Source organism: Biomphalaria glabrata, chromosome 1 (assembly GCF_947242115.1).
Source record: "Biomphalaria glabrata chromosome 1, xgBioGlab47.1, whole genome shotgun sequence".
Taxonomy (NCBI): domain Eukaryota; kingdom Metazoa; phylum Mollusca; class Gastropoda; family Planorbidae; genus Biomphalaria; species Biomphalaria glabrata.
In genome coordinates this window covers 59,674,457-59,691,631 of record NC_074711.1, presented here as the reverse complement: position 1 = coordinate 59,691,631, position 17,175 = coordinate 59,674,457, and the positions used below count along the sequence as shown (strand labels likewise).

Genomic DNA, 17,175 nt, shown 5'->3' with positions numbered 1-17,175 from the left:
GTTGATGCCTATGTTACAGTTGGTAGAACAAATGTCTATAATGTCATTGGAATTAGGTGATGCTTAGGTTACAGTTGGAGGGACAAATGTCTTTAATGTCATTGGAATTAGGTGATGCCTATGTTACAGTTGGTAGAACAAATGTCTATAATGTCATTGGAATTAGGTGATGCTTAGGTTACAGTTGGAGGGACAAATGTCATTATAATTAGTTGATGCTTAGGTTACAGTAGGAATAACAACTGTCTATAATGTCATTGGAATTAGGTGATGCTTAAGTTACAGTTGGAGGGACAAATGTCTGTCTCTCAACATGTTGTTGTAGAGACATGCTGATGGATGTTTCGTTCTGTCTACCTCTGTTTCTCTCTATCCTTCCCCGCCGTCTCTATTGTAAAACTTAAGAATCAAAAACATATGGAATCCTTATTTCATTTGTTATAATGTGTAGTACACACCAAGCCTAATGTATTCTTTGTTAAGTGTTGGATTGATTAGCACTTGACCATAAAAATTATAGTAAACTGTTTTGTATTTCTGAGTTTTCTTTTTTTTTCGTCTATGAAATATCGAAGACTCTTTGAAATTCAGACACATGATATCTTCCTTTCGATTGGCCTTTCTACACTGTTCATTCTTTAAAGGTATTTAATCATTTTTTATTTGATACATCGCTATCCAAAGACTTTCTAGTGGTTCGTATTCAAAGATTTTTTGATGGCTTGTATCAAAAGTATTCCAATGTCTCCTATCCAAAGAATTCTTGATAACTCTTACTGTAAGAATTTCTGATGGTTAGTATCCAAAGACTTTCTGATGGCTCGTCTCCAAAGACTTTCTGATGGCTCGTATCCAAAGACTTTCTGATGGCTCGTATCCAAGGACTTTCTGATGGCTCGTATCCAAAGACTTTCTGATGGCTCGTATCCAAAGACTTTCTGATGGCTCGTATCCAAGGACTTTCTGATGGCTCGTATCCAAAGACTTTCTGATGGCTCGTATCCAAAGACTTTCTGATGGCTCGTATCCAAAGACTTTCTGATGGCTCGTATCCAAGGACTTTCTGATGGCTCGTATCCAAAGACTTTCTGATGGCTCGTATCCAAAGACTTTCTGATGGCTCGTATCCAAAGACTTTCTGATGACTCGTATCCAAGGACTTTCTGATGGCTCGTATCCAAAGATTTTCGTGTTATGTTCGAAGCTAAATAACGAGCACACCTGGAAAGTCCTCCCGTATTTCTTCTCTGTACTATTACTTAAATAACTATAAAACATGTACCAGATTGACAGACAGAATGAGTTAAGTTTTGTTCAAAGTTGCTTGAGTGAAAATTGAATATTGAGATAGACAAATGTTTAAGAATATTAAGGGTCTTATCGTTAGCTTTTGTTAATTTCACATTTTAAATTGAAATCTAAATTTGTATAAAAAGCTTATATCCCATTAGATAGAATGGTCTGCACATAAAACAAAATTAATTATTTTACCTTTCCTTGATAAAATAATTTGTAAATTTGTTTTTGTGTTGTCAGGGACAATGAATAATTGTGTAAATGTTCAACTTGTTCCAAGCATTGTGGTGTAGGTGAAATAACGTGTGCAAAATGTGTACTAGACAGACAGAGTGAGTTGATAAGATTTAAAAATAATCTCACTTTTTACACGATTTATATCTGACCATGATCCGCCGCTAACAGTGAGTCACCACATCTAAATATTTCAGAATTTTTGTTTTCTTCACCATGTCCTTCACAGCAGCCCATCAGCTCTGAGTTCAGAAATCCGTAGTGTGACTTTATTAAATACATTTCTTACATTGACGTTGTCACGTATCGATACTGTGACCTCTATTTATTTCGAGAAATGGGGGTCAGGTCCAAAATGTCGCAGGAGTAAGCACGTTTTAATGATATTGACGTATCAGAGAAAGAGGTCAGGAAAACAAAAAGTCGCAAACATCCGTCTCTAGAAGCATAACTAAATAGCCAAATATTTAGAATAGAAGTTTCTAGAAGATCATAACTAAATAGCCAAATATTTAGAATAGAAGTTTCTAGAAGATCATAACTAAATAGCCAAATATTTAGAATAGAAGTTTCTAGGATACTAGAAATACATTTTTGAAAAAAAGGTTGAGTTGTTTCGGGTCCATAAGTTGTAAATAAATGTGAGTACTTTGTATCTTTGAAGTCAACTCTTAGTGCAAGTTAAGTTGAAGTTAAGAAGACAGAAAAGTTCAGTTGTTCAGTTCTATCAGTATGTTGTATTTCGATGACGTTGTGCAGTGTTATTATTTCAGTGGTTTTGTAAGAATATACGTCAAGTAGTGCTGTAGTGGGAATAAGTTTTTGTTTTTAAGGAGTTCATAAAAAAAAATAAAAAAAAATTATAGAAGTTTTTCAGTGGGTTTGTTTTTAGTCATTTTACATTTTTTTGGTAAGCGATTTTGTTAATGCCATTGTACGCTAAAGAAAAACAAGAATTGTATTGTAAACACTATCATAAACATTAGCTCATCACAAAATAAGGCACGAAAAACAGTAATGGTCACAGAAGTTACATATGCATGCTATCTATTAATGTTAATATACAAATTTCCTTTTATTTGCAGACTTTTTAAACGACATCATATGGTTGTGGCAAAAAAAATTAAGGTCATTTTTTTTAATTTTTATTTTCTGCGTATCATAAGTTGAATAAATTTACTGCTATATCAGAATATTTCAAAAAATAAAATAAAAATTAAATTAAATGAGTTGTGTTAATCACATTGGTTTATAGAATCCTATGCAAATACATTAAACTTATAAAAGTATTAAATGGAACATCAGTTTTACCTTTAACATTTTTTTTCTCTTTCTTTTATAGGAATTATAGAACAATGAAGAGTTTTTATTTGGTCTTATGTTGGTCTTATGTTGGATGTCACTGAATGAGATGCCTTGCAATGATCTTAACGGGCGTATGTTTTTTTTTAAGTACTTCTGTTGGAAACAGTTTATTCTTGTTTTGTTTGTTACATTCGAATACAAAAACATATCTAACTTTTAAAATGAAATAGGGAAATACGGTGGCTGAGTGGCAAAGCGCTGGGATTCTGAACCAGAGCGTTCTGGGTTCGAATCCTGGTGTAGACTTGGGATTTTATTTTTTGCGATCTTTGGGGCGCCTCTGAGTCCACCCAGCTCTAATGGGTACATGGCATTAGTTGGCTGTTGTGCTGGCCACATGACATCCTCGGTAATAGTGGGTCAATGAACAAAGATGATCTAAACATTATCTGCCCTATAGACCGCAAGATTTGAAATGGACATTTTTCTGTTTACTAAGAAGTAGTGTGCTTAATGACTTGGCCTTTACTTAATCCTGTAAGCTCCCAGGGTTGCTTAGGACCGCAACCACCCCTCTCCTCCAAACTCGGTTCTGAGCAGCTTTTTTCATCTGCTCCCATGTCATCCCAGTATCCTTCACTGATAACTGACATCTGCCAACAAAAAGCTGAGAGAAGATTCAGGCCAATCTGCAACTGACCTAACCCACCCAGGGCACGCATGCGGTCGGCTTTTCATAGCAAGGCTCAGATTTTACAGTCATCTTCGAGTCCATGGGAAATGAGTAATGTGCTTATCTTCGACCACGAAGGAGGATATATATATATATATGTGGTGGGTTTGTCACAGAAGACAACTAAATTCTAAATGACGAAGGCAACTCGTAGGACGATTCCAAACTTTATTATACACTAAAGACCTGCCAAAGGCAAACATAAAACACAATTACAAATGAACATAAACTAAACATAATTAATAGGCCTAAATACTAGATCTAACGAAAAACTAAAAGAAAATCTTATGGTGTGAACCAATCATCTCTTTTACAAACACAAGAGAGATATGGAACAGCAAAAACATTATAAAAATAAATGAAAATATAGTTCTCTAAAAATAAATCAACTAGTTGTTCTACATAAAACTAATATACATTGTTTGAAGAGTTTCGCTCTTTACTTCCCTTACAAAAAACTATAACAATTAAATAGAACAAATCTATACACTCACAAATACAATGTTTCTTAAAAGCTAGTATCTAAACACTTGTTGTAAAAATACATTTACAAGATCTACAGTTAACATTATATATAGAATACTACAGGTACGCATTTCAATAAATGAATTCATCTACATGCTGGCTTCTAAAAATAAGAATAGTCCAACATGAACAAAAACCGCGGTAGTGATATTCTATATAAACTACTAATTAAAATTACAATCTACAATATGAATAAGTAAAATGTGATTACCTGCAGCCATACGTGAACACATGGTGTAGAACAGGGGTGGGCAAATTACGACCCGCGGGCCACATGCGGTCCGCTGAAGTGTTTTATGCGGCCCGCGAATACCTACAGTATATACATATAAAAATGCTAATCTATTAAAAATAATTCTAAATTTCCCTACAAATTATCGAAACTCTCTCATTATATAAAGTCAAAGACACAATCTCAGGCCAGTATTTCTTCAATGCTTTGAAGAACTGTGTTGAGTGTTGGGTATGATTGGAACAAGATGGCAAGTGTAACAACTGATAAAGCTCGATCTTTGACTGAGAAAAAACTTTTTTTTTTAAAGAATATCCCAACCATAAACTCTAAACAGAAAAGTTTGCACAAAGCTGCATGAATTCTCTTGCTATTATGGAAACTGGAATTCCTCAATAAAAACATCAGACTTACGGTCATAACCACAGGCAGTATAGAAAAGTACTTGTAGATATATAAACTAAATATTCCGATGCATCCGCTGGCTTAGCAAGGGCAAGGTAATGAGAAGAATATAAATTCTCAAAGAAGAAATGTCCATATTCTAAGAAGGATATTGACTGTGACTTTGAAACTAATATTTCTAATGAAGAGTGGAAGACATTTTATGTTTTTCATGGTAGCTATTGCAATGGGCTGCTTGCTTAAGTAATGCAAGTTAAATCTTTTCAAACAAGGCTTTCCAATTTCTCCAGGCCAGCAGGGGAAAATAGATTTTGTAATTTTCCTTTGTTGAAAGGTGAAAATATTTCTAGTGAAATGGTTAATATTACCAGACTTATTTGGATTCCTTAATTATGAAATTTATGAAGGCAAATTTTAAGACGTCAAGAACCAGTTTTCAATACCATCAGCTCACCATTTAGTGCAGAAGCTGATTCAGCTCCAGAGAACATAACGCCATGCAAATTATAACCTGTAAGAGAAGTTTAAGTCAGTACTTCCACGGTAGCTTAATGGGTGCCAGAAGCTGTATTTCCACACTTAAAAAAAAACTTTGCAGCTAAGTTTTAACATTATTTTGGTACACATACATATGTGAACAAGTATTTTTCTTGTGGAAAATAAACAAGTGTAATCACAGGTCGATGGTGAATGATTATAATTTGACAGCAGTCATAAGTATAACAACTAGAAAGCTAGTTCCACAATTCAGGAACATTACGCACGAGTGTAAATAGTTAAATTCCTCACATTAAGTACAACTGTACATTTGTGGAGAAATGTTGTAATATGAAAAGACAATAGCAAATTTTAAAAAAATCGTTAAATTGGTTTCAGAAATTGCTAACTCTAGTAATTCCTCAATTTGGAATGTGAAAAAAGGAGAAGTGAATGTATAATACAGTATAAATATGAATTAAAAGACATTATACAGTTAACTAGCATATTTTTCTAAGTTGTAAGTATACACACACGCACACATATATATATATATATATATATATATATGCGGCCCCCCATTCCCAAAATTTTGTTAATGCGGCCCTCGATACAAAAAGGTTGCCCACCCCTGGTGTAGAACCAAGCACAAAAGGGAGTGGAGACGACTTAGGTCCAGTAACATACGGACATTACAGCGATAAGAAATGCCGGTCGAATGGACAGTGCCCACGTTGGTCTGCCTCTTTATGCGCGGACACAAGGTGCTATCCAGGGGGAAGGGTCACGTGGATATCGGGGTGGCCGGTGTTTCCTGAAAAGGTATCCACTCCACTACATATATATATGCATCTTCCAAATGTAATGGTCCAGCCCACTTTCCTCTTTCTTGTCGGATTCCAATCAAGTGTCTGCATTGCAACATTGGTAGCTGGTTTTCTTAGGGTGTGACCTGTGCAGTTCCACTTTGGCTTTTTGAAATCATGGGCTATGGGCTTTTGTCTAGTTCTCTCCCACTAATTGACAGTAGTTATCTTTTCCGGCCACCTAATTCCTAATATCCGGCGTAGGCATTTGTTAACAAAAGTCTGTGGAGTTTTTTTATATTTGATTTAGTGACTCTCCGTGTATTATTATTGTCCTCTATTATTGTCTAGCGGTCCGTCAATCAATCAATCAATCACCAACACAAATATCAAGGGCGAAACCATTCATCTCAGTTTACTCCTGTTTTTACTTGACAATGGTTGGCCACCTACCATTGTGTAGTACTTGGCATGATGAGACATCGAACAACAGCTTAAAGAAATTGGTGAATTTTGTTGAAATTCCGTAATGATTCAAATTATGTCTCAGTCAATACTATTGGGTACTTAACAGGTGCTGGTATTATCTGAAGATCTAAAATCTAAATATGAAAAAAAAATGTCTTCGTATTTGAGGGGATTTTCGTTTAGGCAAAAAAAAAATAGTTTTAACCTGTATTCTTAGCGGCCCACGAAAGGGGAATAGACGATATTAGTTTTGTGTGTTCTGTCTGTCTGTTTGTCCGTCCATCCGTCCCGTTTAGATCTCGTAAAATAAAAAACAAAGATATGGGAAATACGGCATCTTGATATTTTAGACCTTTCAAAGTTCTGATGCAAAGTCTACTTTTTTCTTTTCTAAATGGGAGTTGAGTCATCTCTGTCCCACAGACCACTGATATTTACAAAAAAAATAAAATGTTTACATTTTTTTAAAAGAAATTTTTTTTTTAGTAATGCATACAAGTGGAACTCAATTTAAAACAACAATTAATAAGCAGTGTTTGATACTATAGACGTGAACTACAGAGTCATACTATATAAACGAAATACTTTACTAAAGGGAAAGGTTTTATTTATTGAGAATTTAAATAAGACAATAATCCTTTACGAAATATCACATCAATTAGATCATCATTCAATAACATCTGTTAGGCCACAGGTTCACATTTAACTTCGCCTTCACCTTCTTCTATTCCCTTTATCTGTTGGACCGTTGGGGCACCACACAAGATCTGTGCACCAACTTTCTCTATTCCTGTCTGTCCTTGGCATTTGATACCTTTTCATTCACTGACAGGCATGTCAATTCTTTGATGTTGTCTTTCCATCGCTTTCTCAGACTTCCTCTTCTTCTTCTTCCTTGTACTGTTCCTTGAAGGAAGGTCTTTGCGAGCCCTGAGGACCTTGTGATGTGGCCATAGAGTTGTTTTTTTAACTGTGGTTAGCAGGTCACGTGGAGTCCAATTGATGCATTAATCCTGTTTCTAATCTCTTGATTCTAGATTCGGTCTTTGTAAATGATACTTAGGATTTAATTAAATCTTCATATCCATCAGTTCATTGAATGCATATGAATATTAACAATACACTAATAATAGCATCAATAAATCTTTGTATTCTGTGATAACAAGTCGTTAGTCGAACAATACATCTGTATCGCTAACACTTTCGACACAAGCACGTCTCTTCTTTTTTGTATCATTTTGTTGTTGTTGATAGTTTGTAGTTCATAGTTCCTGATATTCTTTCTAGTTCAAGTAAAAATCAAGTTTTAAGACTGCTACATTATGTAAATCTATATCATATATTCCTTTTGGCTACTATGGAGAAGAAAAGTTTTCTTTAGAGTTAAACCCCCATATAACCAGACGATTTTACGTTTAAAACCCCACATCCAGAGAGTTTTGAGTTAAAAAAAAAACATCTTCAAAATAAAACTAAAGCAAAATACAGTCCGTAATCTATGAGCGTAGCAAATGGGAGGCGTGGTCGAGAATGCTTGAACTTGGCTTGGCTTGGCTTCCTATGGAGGGGGCTCGAGGTTCGACACCCGACTCGGGCAGAGTTGTGTTTACTGAGCGCCTAAAGGTAGCATGGGAAACTTTCTCCTAGATACCCCTCCCCCCACTGGTCCACAAATGAGACAGGACCATATCGCTCTGAGCATGTTATAAGCATGAAAGTAGCGCTATATAAAAGCTATAATAATAATATATAAAAGCTATAATAATAATTGGTTAGAGATTACAAGCCTCCTACAAAGGGATGGCTGCCTGGTCATGCGGTTTGCGCGTTGGACTGTCGTTCAGATTTATCGATGGTCCCGGGTTCAAACCCTGCCCACTCCCATCCCCCGTCGTCCTTAGGGAGGTTTGGACTAGGAAGTAATTATCTTCAACTCTGAAGGAACATCCGAAACATGTAAAACAAACAAACAAACAATGGTTTTGAGTATAATTTTAACGTTAAAATATAACATTTTTAATAAAACATCTAGTAGAGTTTAAAACACCCTATTAATAAAAACTAATGAAAATTATAGTCTTTAAATTCCATGAATGTAGGTTACAGACCCTTTCAAAAAAATACATGAACAAATTCCAAGAGCCAAGGGAGGGGTTAATCTAAACCCCCTTCTAATAAAAAGAAAAATAATGCTCCAATCACTAAGTTCCATGAGTGTAGCCAAAAGGGAATTAGTACGCTCCTATAATACACTAAAGTAAAATTAAAGTTTCTGTTTTCTATCAGATTCTGTGCTTCGTTAGTAAGGCGCAGTGAATAACTGATTTGATGTTTGACCTAAAACATTTTAATAGAGATTTAGCAGGATAATGAGCTGTAGAAACCTCAAAATATGCGTTTTTTTATTCGAATCCCCCCAAAAATAGGTTTTACACAGGTTTTACATTGACACATGAAAATATAAAATATAGTCATTCATTTCATTAGTTAATAAAAATAACCTTCATATTATGCTCTAAACAATTGTGCTCTAAAATCTAAACTATAATTACTCTATTAGAAATAAAAACTTAAAACTCTTTCCAACAATTTTGTTTTACTTTCTCTAATTACATTCTTGACCAGATTTTACGCTCATGATTTTAATTCTACATATGTACTATTATTTATTTTCAGATCTTTCTTTAGTCGCAAACACCTATTTTGTGCAATCTGGTGAAACCAAAACTTTAACGATTAACTGCACCTGGGAAACTCAATCTGATGAATCGTATAAATTGGCTAAAATCAGCCTAATTCAGACACCCTCTGGTAAAGAAAACACACAAGTCAGATTGGCATCTATTGACAAATCTAACAATAAATTAATCATGCTTACTGACAAAGCTGTTGGACAAGGCTATCTTAATACTGGCATTAAATCTTTCTTAAGTTTGAAGTGGTATTATCCACTCAGTGAAGTAGCTGGTGAGTACACGTGTGAGGCAGTTGGAGAGGACGACTATAGTGTTACCGATAAAAAAACAATTGATGTCACTGGTTTCAGCGAAAGTGCGCTAAGAAATATGCTACTTTCTGTTGAAAAACTTGAAGCGAAAAAAAAAAGAATCTGTCTCGATGCAATCAGACGTCGATACGCTGAAAAATGCTTTACTTAATACCAATGTTTTGCTGAATAGTACTATTCAAGAATTTGAAACTTTGAAATCAAGAATTAATGTATCAAAACACTCTTATTTTAAAATTTCTGATGTTTATAACGGCAAGCGTTATTATTTATCGCAATATGAGCGGATCGCTAACATGGCAGCAAGTATGGCTACCTGTATTCTGTACGGGGGCTATCTGGCAGAAATTGATGATGGAGACGAATTTTCGTTCATTAAAGGTTTCGTCCGAAAATCTAGAGGTATTCGTTTGATCCTTGTCGGTGGCAATGATGAAGAAACTGAAGGAACCTGGATGTTTGAACATAGCAAAAAAAAAGTGGATAACTTTTTTATCCAATCTGATAGAAAATCAAGAGATTACAATTGTCTTTTTTTATTTGATAAACAAAGATGGTATGCAACAGACCATTCCTACTATCTTAATAATGAGGATTGGATAACTAGGTTCCTTTATGAAATTCCCGAAAACAAATGAAACACTAGTAGTAGTAAAACAATCAATGTAATGTACACTGAAAACACTAACAAACATATGTTTTTATACAGCTTTCTCTTTTTCTCTTTCTTTATCTATCTATCTATCTAATTATATATATATATATTATAAAGTAGAATGTGAGGTGTATGTATGTATGTTACTTATAGACATCAAAACCGCTTGACCAATCTTGATAAAACTAGGCAAGAATGTTCCTTGGGTACTAACTTAGACCGCAGTGTATGTATTGTAGCCCTAAAACAAACTTAAGACCCTCAAAAAAAATGTTCTCCGGCTCTATTCAAGCTATAGTATTGTTGTAACCCTGCCCTGCACCAGTGCTTGAGGTGCGCACTAGCGCACTAGTGAACGTAAACAGGAAGACACTAGGAGAGAGATAATAACATTGCATCAGGGATTGTGAAGAGTCTGAATGTTTGGAAACTAAGAAGCCAGCTTTTGGTGCTGCCTGAAGGTTGTAGAAGGGACCTGGAGCGAAGCGGGGAAGGCTGTCGTTGGTCCACATTCGGGTTGCTGTCTAAAGGACTGGTAAATTAGCAGAAAGACTCTGAGGAAGCTGAAGGATGCTATGTGTTTGTCCTAGTGAATAAACACCTGTATTTATTTCCTGTTACACTGTGTTGAGTTGCATGCCTATTCGTTGAGTGCCTAACCTAGAGTTATAGCAGTATTTATGGATCTAGGCTTTGTTTACAATGTTGACATAGAAAAGATCGAAAGGATTTAGACCTAGATCTAATTTTAAGAAAAATACATTTTGCGCAGATGAAAGTACAAAAGAAGATCCATTGATTTATTATAAAATAAAATTAACCTTCAATTTTGTGTTTCAAAAGCTTTTTTTACATAAATTAGTTCCTGATATCTGTGACTACAGATTTCCTGGCGAACATTCTTTCATTAGACAATACCAATTGGTTACACATTAACACATCTCTCTACTGAGTCTATTCCTAGGTCTAGGATAAAACTTCTTTTCGCAAAGATAGTTTTGTGCTTTAACACATAAACATACTAATTATTGTCCATTTATTTGATATTTTAATCAATTTAACATTCAAATTTGTTTTTCTAAAGCATTTTTAATACATTCGTTCACTATTCGCTAAAGTTGCGTAGCAGTGTTGAGATAGGCCTATATTCATTCATCTCAAATTTTAATCAAATATATGTAGGCCTAAAAGCAAAAGTTTTAATTTGATTTCATAGCTTCATTCACACTATTTTTACATTGACACATTCGCTTTACTTAGTACATTATTATTTCGTTTAATTGTTTACAAAACACTCTCAGTGACTATATCAACAGTAATGCGCAAATAAAGACCCGCGGGTCGCGGGTAACATATGTCTAGTATATATATATATATATATTAATATATATATATATATATATATATATATATATATATTGTTACGAATCTCACTATCCAGGCTCTCTGCAAACTGCACCATACACCACCAACTTAAAGAACTTGACAAGTCAGGGCTCCAAAATAACGTAAAGGTTTAATGTCCATAAATAACAGCCAATACTGTACAATTGGCAGCACGTAGAACAGTACAAATAGCTCTGCGATAACAAATATCTCTCCGATAACACCGTTCCGCCGTATCAAGTCTTGCACTGGCCTCTCCGTCTCGTTCCGGGCTTGCACTGGGTTCAACAGTTCAGGACTGACTTCACACACTTGGGCTCGTTGTGTCGGACTCGATCACAGACCAAGATCAAGACGCCGTTCGTCTCAACTGTACTTGACAGTACTCCGCACTGAACCGTCGCAATGTTCCGTACAGAACCACACCGTTGAACTGTGCTGTAGTCGACCGTGCTCTGAACTCCTGTCGTAAACCCGCTTTCTGAACCCGTCTTGACTGCGTCACCTCCGCTCTTATATAGGGTCCCTACTGGCCTTCTAAAACCGGACAGAACGCCGCTTGACGTTTCTAGGTGGTCAGATGACTACAACTCTCGTGACGCTCCTGAGCTCTGTTCACGACGTCGATCCTTCCCGGACCGCCGTCGATCCTTCCCGAACCGCCGTGTTGACACTCGTCTCGGCTGACAGTCGTAACTCGTCACGGTTGACCGCTCGTCTAGCGCTGGCCTGGGGCGATTTGCGTCGGCTGACTACACTCACACCACTACCCTCTCTGTGCCACCCCCAAGTTTATAACACTGCCCCTCCTTAGATCTGTCCGTTCCGGACAGAATCAACATCATGGCATTGGCTGTGAAGTTTCATCGCTGTAGGTGGGGGTCGATCGGTGGCAGTTGGCTTGCCTCTTGAGCTTGATGGAGCCATCCATGTTGCAGTCAGCTTCCTTCTTCTCCTCCAGTTGGCCTTCACCTGTTTGCCTCGCCGTCGTGCTTTCATCGCCATCCACGTTGAATTCAGAAAACGTTTCTTCTTCTCCTCCAGTTAGCCTTCATCTGGTTGCATCGACGTCGTTGTCGCATCGTCATCCATGTTGCACTCAACAAAAGTAGCCTTCTTCTTCTTCTTCTCCGCCAGTTGGTCTTCATGTGGCTGCAGTTATTTCTTGGTAGCATCACCCTGCCCGTTGGACTAAGCAAACGCCGCCTTCTTCTTTTCCTCCAGTTGATCGTCCTCTTGTTGCAGTGACGTTGTAGTTGCATCGCTCTCTTGTCGTTTGGTACTGAGGGCAGCCACTCGACACATGGAGAGGTATAGGATGTAAGGGCAGGGATTACCAAGATTGTTGGCAAAAGAGGTGGCTTCATAGGGCTTTGCGAAGAAGGACTGTTATGGGCTTCAAATCCACAGGACAGGGAATTGTGGAACATGTCATCATCTTCAGCCTTGTCTGGAGGGCATGCTCGTGGGGCAGGTTGGCAACACTCCTCGTGCAAAGGTCCCTCGTCTTCGGCTTCAGGCTCCATTCGGCTTTCCTCACCACCATCAGGACCTCTCTCTCTCGTCTCAGTATCGGGCCCATCACTTGTTGGTTTCAGACCTTGTCGATGACTTTCGTCTCTCAAATGTCCATCAATGTCAACGTCAGACTGCCTTGGATTCTCTTTACCACCATCAGGACTTTCCTCTCCAGTCTTGGCAGCTGGACCAACGTCTGTTAGGTTCGGACCTGGCTGGTATCTCTCGGCTTGCATATGTCTCTCAACGGCTTCGTCAGGTTTCAATGGGTCCTCATTATCACCACCAAGGCTTCTCTCGCTGAGCTTAGCATCTGGACGAACGTCTGTAGGGTCCAAGCCTCGCTGGTAGCTTTCATCATGTAAACGTCCCTCAGCAACAGGCTTGTAGGCAGAATCAGCGTTCTCTTGATCTGTTTTGCTGTTTAAGATGCTTATATCAGGTAAAGCGTCAGCACAAGATTCGTTCGAACTATGTGCAGCTTCCATTGTCTCTTCATCTGTCTCTTTCGGCTCCACAGGTCTGTACTCCCTGTTTTCGGATTGACAGGCAGCACCACATTCATCAGCATTGCCGTTGTCACTGCATATTTCTTCAAAGCTTTGTTCATTGTTTAACGATGGCGCAGCTCCTTTATCTTTCATTTCTCCTTGGTCGTACGGGGTTTCTTCCAACACGTCCATCGTCTTCACCACGGGGCTCGTGATTTCCTTCACCGAAATATACATCTTTTCAAGCTTGGTACAGGTCTCTTCGTTGGACTTCATCCATGTCGTATTCATAGCCCGCAACTCTTCCTTCCAGTCATCTAGCTGTTTGTGCAAGAGCTCTCCTAAAGTTGGTTTAATTTCAAACAGATATGTGTCCGGATCTTCCCTTTCTTCCACAATGTCTTCTCGGAGGCGTGCTTGTAAGGTTTCCTTCTTTCCGCCATTCTTCAGCCCTCGTTCACGCAGTTCTCGCCTCAGTTCTATAACTTCAAGTTCGTACAGCAGTTTCAGACGAGCCATAGTAGATCCGATCCAATCCGATTCCGATCCGATCCCACTTCTGACACCAGTTGTTACGAATCTAACTATCCAGGCTCTCTGCAAACTGCACCATACACCACCAACTTAAAGAACTTGACAAGTCAGGTGGAGTGATCGTTAAATGAACTTGTGTGTTACCCTTGCTTGTAATCGTGCTAGTATTTGTAATCGTGTTCGCATTATCGTAGTCTGTGAATCGTGACCAGTCTATACTGTGTTATTGTGTGTATGATCCATGGGCGTAGCCAGGGGGGGGTTCTTGGGGTTCAAACCCCCCCCGAAATGAAATCCCCCCCCCTGGGGGGGGGGGAGTCGGAATTTAGTGACTGATTTTTTGCTTTGATTTTGTTTATTTTAGGTGAGATTTTAATACTAAACCATCACTTGCCCTAGCACAACGAAAGGGGTTTTGAGTTTAAAAACCCCTACCAGGGGGGTTCGAGTTTAAAACCCCTACCAGAGCGGTTCGAGTTTAAAAACCCCTACTAGGGGTTTTGAGTTTAAAACCCCCTACCAGGGGTTTTGAGTTTTAAACCCCCTACCTGGGGTTTTTGCAGTTAACTCCCCCTCTTCTATAAAACAAAACAAAAAAAAAATGCAAAAGAAAATCCCCTAATTCCAAGAGCACAGTTAAGGAAGATTTTGATTTTAAAACCCCGTCTAAAATTTACGATAAACCCCTTCTTTAATATAAAAAAAAAGCTAATTACGCACTTAAAATGTTATGAGCGTAGCTAAATGGGTTTTGACTCAGTTTTGAGTTTAAACCCCTCTTCAGTGGGGTTTGAAGGTAAAAAATACCTCTTTAATAATAAAAAAAAAGCAAATTATACACTAAAAATGTTATGAGTGTAGTCTATGGGGTTTTGAGTTTAAACTCCCCTCCAGTAGAGTTTGAAGCTAAAAAGTACCTACCTCTTCAATATAAATAAAAGAAAATTACTCACTCTAAAATCTATGAGTGTAGTCAAAGGGGTTTTTGAGTTAAACCCCCCGCCATCTTCAGTGTAAGAAAAAAAGCAAATTACGCACTCAAAATGCTATGAGCGTTGCCAATTGGGGTTTTGAGTTTAAACCCCCATTCAGAGGGGTTTGGTGCTAAAAATACATCTTCAATATAAAAAAAAAGCAAATTACACACTAAAATTATTTGAGCGCAGCCAAGCCAATCGGGGGTTTTGAGTTTCTTCTGCAGATGGCTTTTTTTTTTTTAAGTTTAAAACCCCTCCAGATGGTTTTGAGTCTAAGATCCCCTTACAGAGCATTTTGAGGTGGAAAACCCCCAACAGAAGATTTTGACGATAAAACTTCTCTTTTCGATATAAAATCTAAAGCAAACTACAGTCACTTAATTCCAAGAGCGTATTCAAGAGAGGTTACACATTTTTACCAGTGGCAGGGCTCCATTAATAAACTGCAGTGAATAGTCATCTACCGAAATCGAAAAACACTAAATGTAGCTCAACAAAGATGGCTAAGACAGATTTTAGGAGTCAGTTATAGAGATCGGGTCTAAATCAAGGAAATCCTATGCCGAACTGGGAGTCGACCCCTTAGTAAGATTGTGAGAGAACGACGCATGAGGTTTGCAGGACATGTTCTCCGACAAAATGAAGAGAAAAGTTGCAATGATATCCTATTACAACTTGACGCCACTCATTCATGGAGGTCCTCATGGTAGGTGGGAAGAGGCTTCAAACATTACCAGTGACAGATTTTTATGGAAACTGCTTGATGGCAAATGCTCCGAACGGCGTGGGAGGGTCTAAGTCAGTAAGAATAGCACATTAGGTTTTTGAAATAAAACTTTTTAATAGCATTAAAATGGACTGTAGATACCTCAGAATATGCATTTTGTTGGCTTTCAATACCAGAAATAGTGCTTGGCGGCGGGGCTTCGCCCCGCGCTGGGGAGCTACTGGCGCTCCCCCAGACCCCCTTGCTATTAATGGAGGGGAGTCCACAATTTTATGGAAACAGCTAGATGGCCAATGCACCGAACGACGAGGGAGGGTCTAAGTCAGTAAGAATAACACATTAGGTTTTTGAAATAGAACTTTTTAATAGCAGGAAAATGCACTGTAGATACCTCAGAATATGCATTTTGTTGGTTTTAAATATCAGAAATAGTGCTTGGCGGCGGGGCTTCGCCCCGCGCTGGGGAGCTCCTAGCGCTCCCCCAGACCCCTTTGCTGGTAATGTCGGGGAATCTACAATTTTTTCACTAACTCATGGAAGAACCTATTCTAGGGCACAATAAACGTCTTCCGAAAGAATGAAGGGTCAGAATGTAATAAAGATTATGTACACACACACACACACATAAATACATATAATTTGTTTTTCGCGGGGGGGGGGGGGGGGGGGGGTCGGGGGGGGGGGAGAAAAAAATTCACCCCCCCAAACCCCCCCCCCGAAAAAAAATCCTGGCTACGCCCATGTGTGTATCAGTCGTGTTTTATTGAAATAAAGCCTTGTTTCTAAGGTTATGAATTGACTTAGTATATTACAATTTATTTCAATATAACCATTCTTAAATGGACAAGTTTTTGCGTCCCAATAGACTGGATGCTGATCCTAGTTCAACTAATGCTTCAGTTACATGGAAACATTGGATTTCTTGTTTTGACAGATTCGCAACGAAGGTAGGGGCTAGTGAAAGCGAACAGTTTGACCTGCTATGCAACTTTGTGTCTCCATCCTTATATCAGTATATTTCTACCTGTTCTAAATACTCAGAAGCAAAATCTATTCTTGAGAATTTATTTGTGAAGGCCCCTAATGAAACATTGGCCAGACATTTGCTTGCAACTTGCAAACAAGAAGTCGATCAAAGTCTTGATCAATTTGTACACAAGCTGAGAGTGATGGCCAGAGAGTGTCAGTTCCGAGCTGTCAGTGCTGACAAAAATGAAGAGGACGCCATTCGCGATGCCTTTGTTAGCGGCATGCGTTCGAGTGTAATTAGACAGAGGCTACTTGAGAAAAGATCCCTTGACTTGAAAATGGCTTTAGATATTGCCAAGACTCTCGACATGGCCCAAAAAGAATCCAGTTCGTTTAGTACTCCGTCTCAATTGGTAGGGTCATCTCTTTC

The 17,175-nt window shown here is 38.1% G+C and overlaps 1 protein-coding gene across 1 annotated transcript; it reads left to right on the top strand.

Moving 5' to 3' along the window:
• The first annotated feature begins 9,351 nt into the window (after positions 1-9,351).
• LOC129925311 (uncharacterized) lies at positions 9,352-10,126 on the top strand. Its single transcript, XM_056024969.1, has 2 exons — positions 9,352-9,487; positions 9,543-10,126. Exons 1-2 carry the CDS (start codon positions 9,352-9,354, stop codon positions 10,124-10,126), a joined length of 720 nt encoding a protein of 239 aa, XP_055880944.1.
• Positions 10,127-17,175: the final 7,049 nt, after the last annotated feature.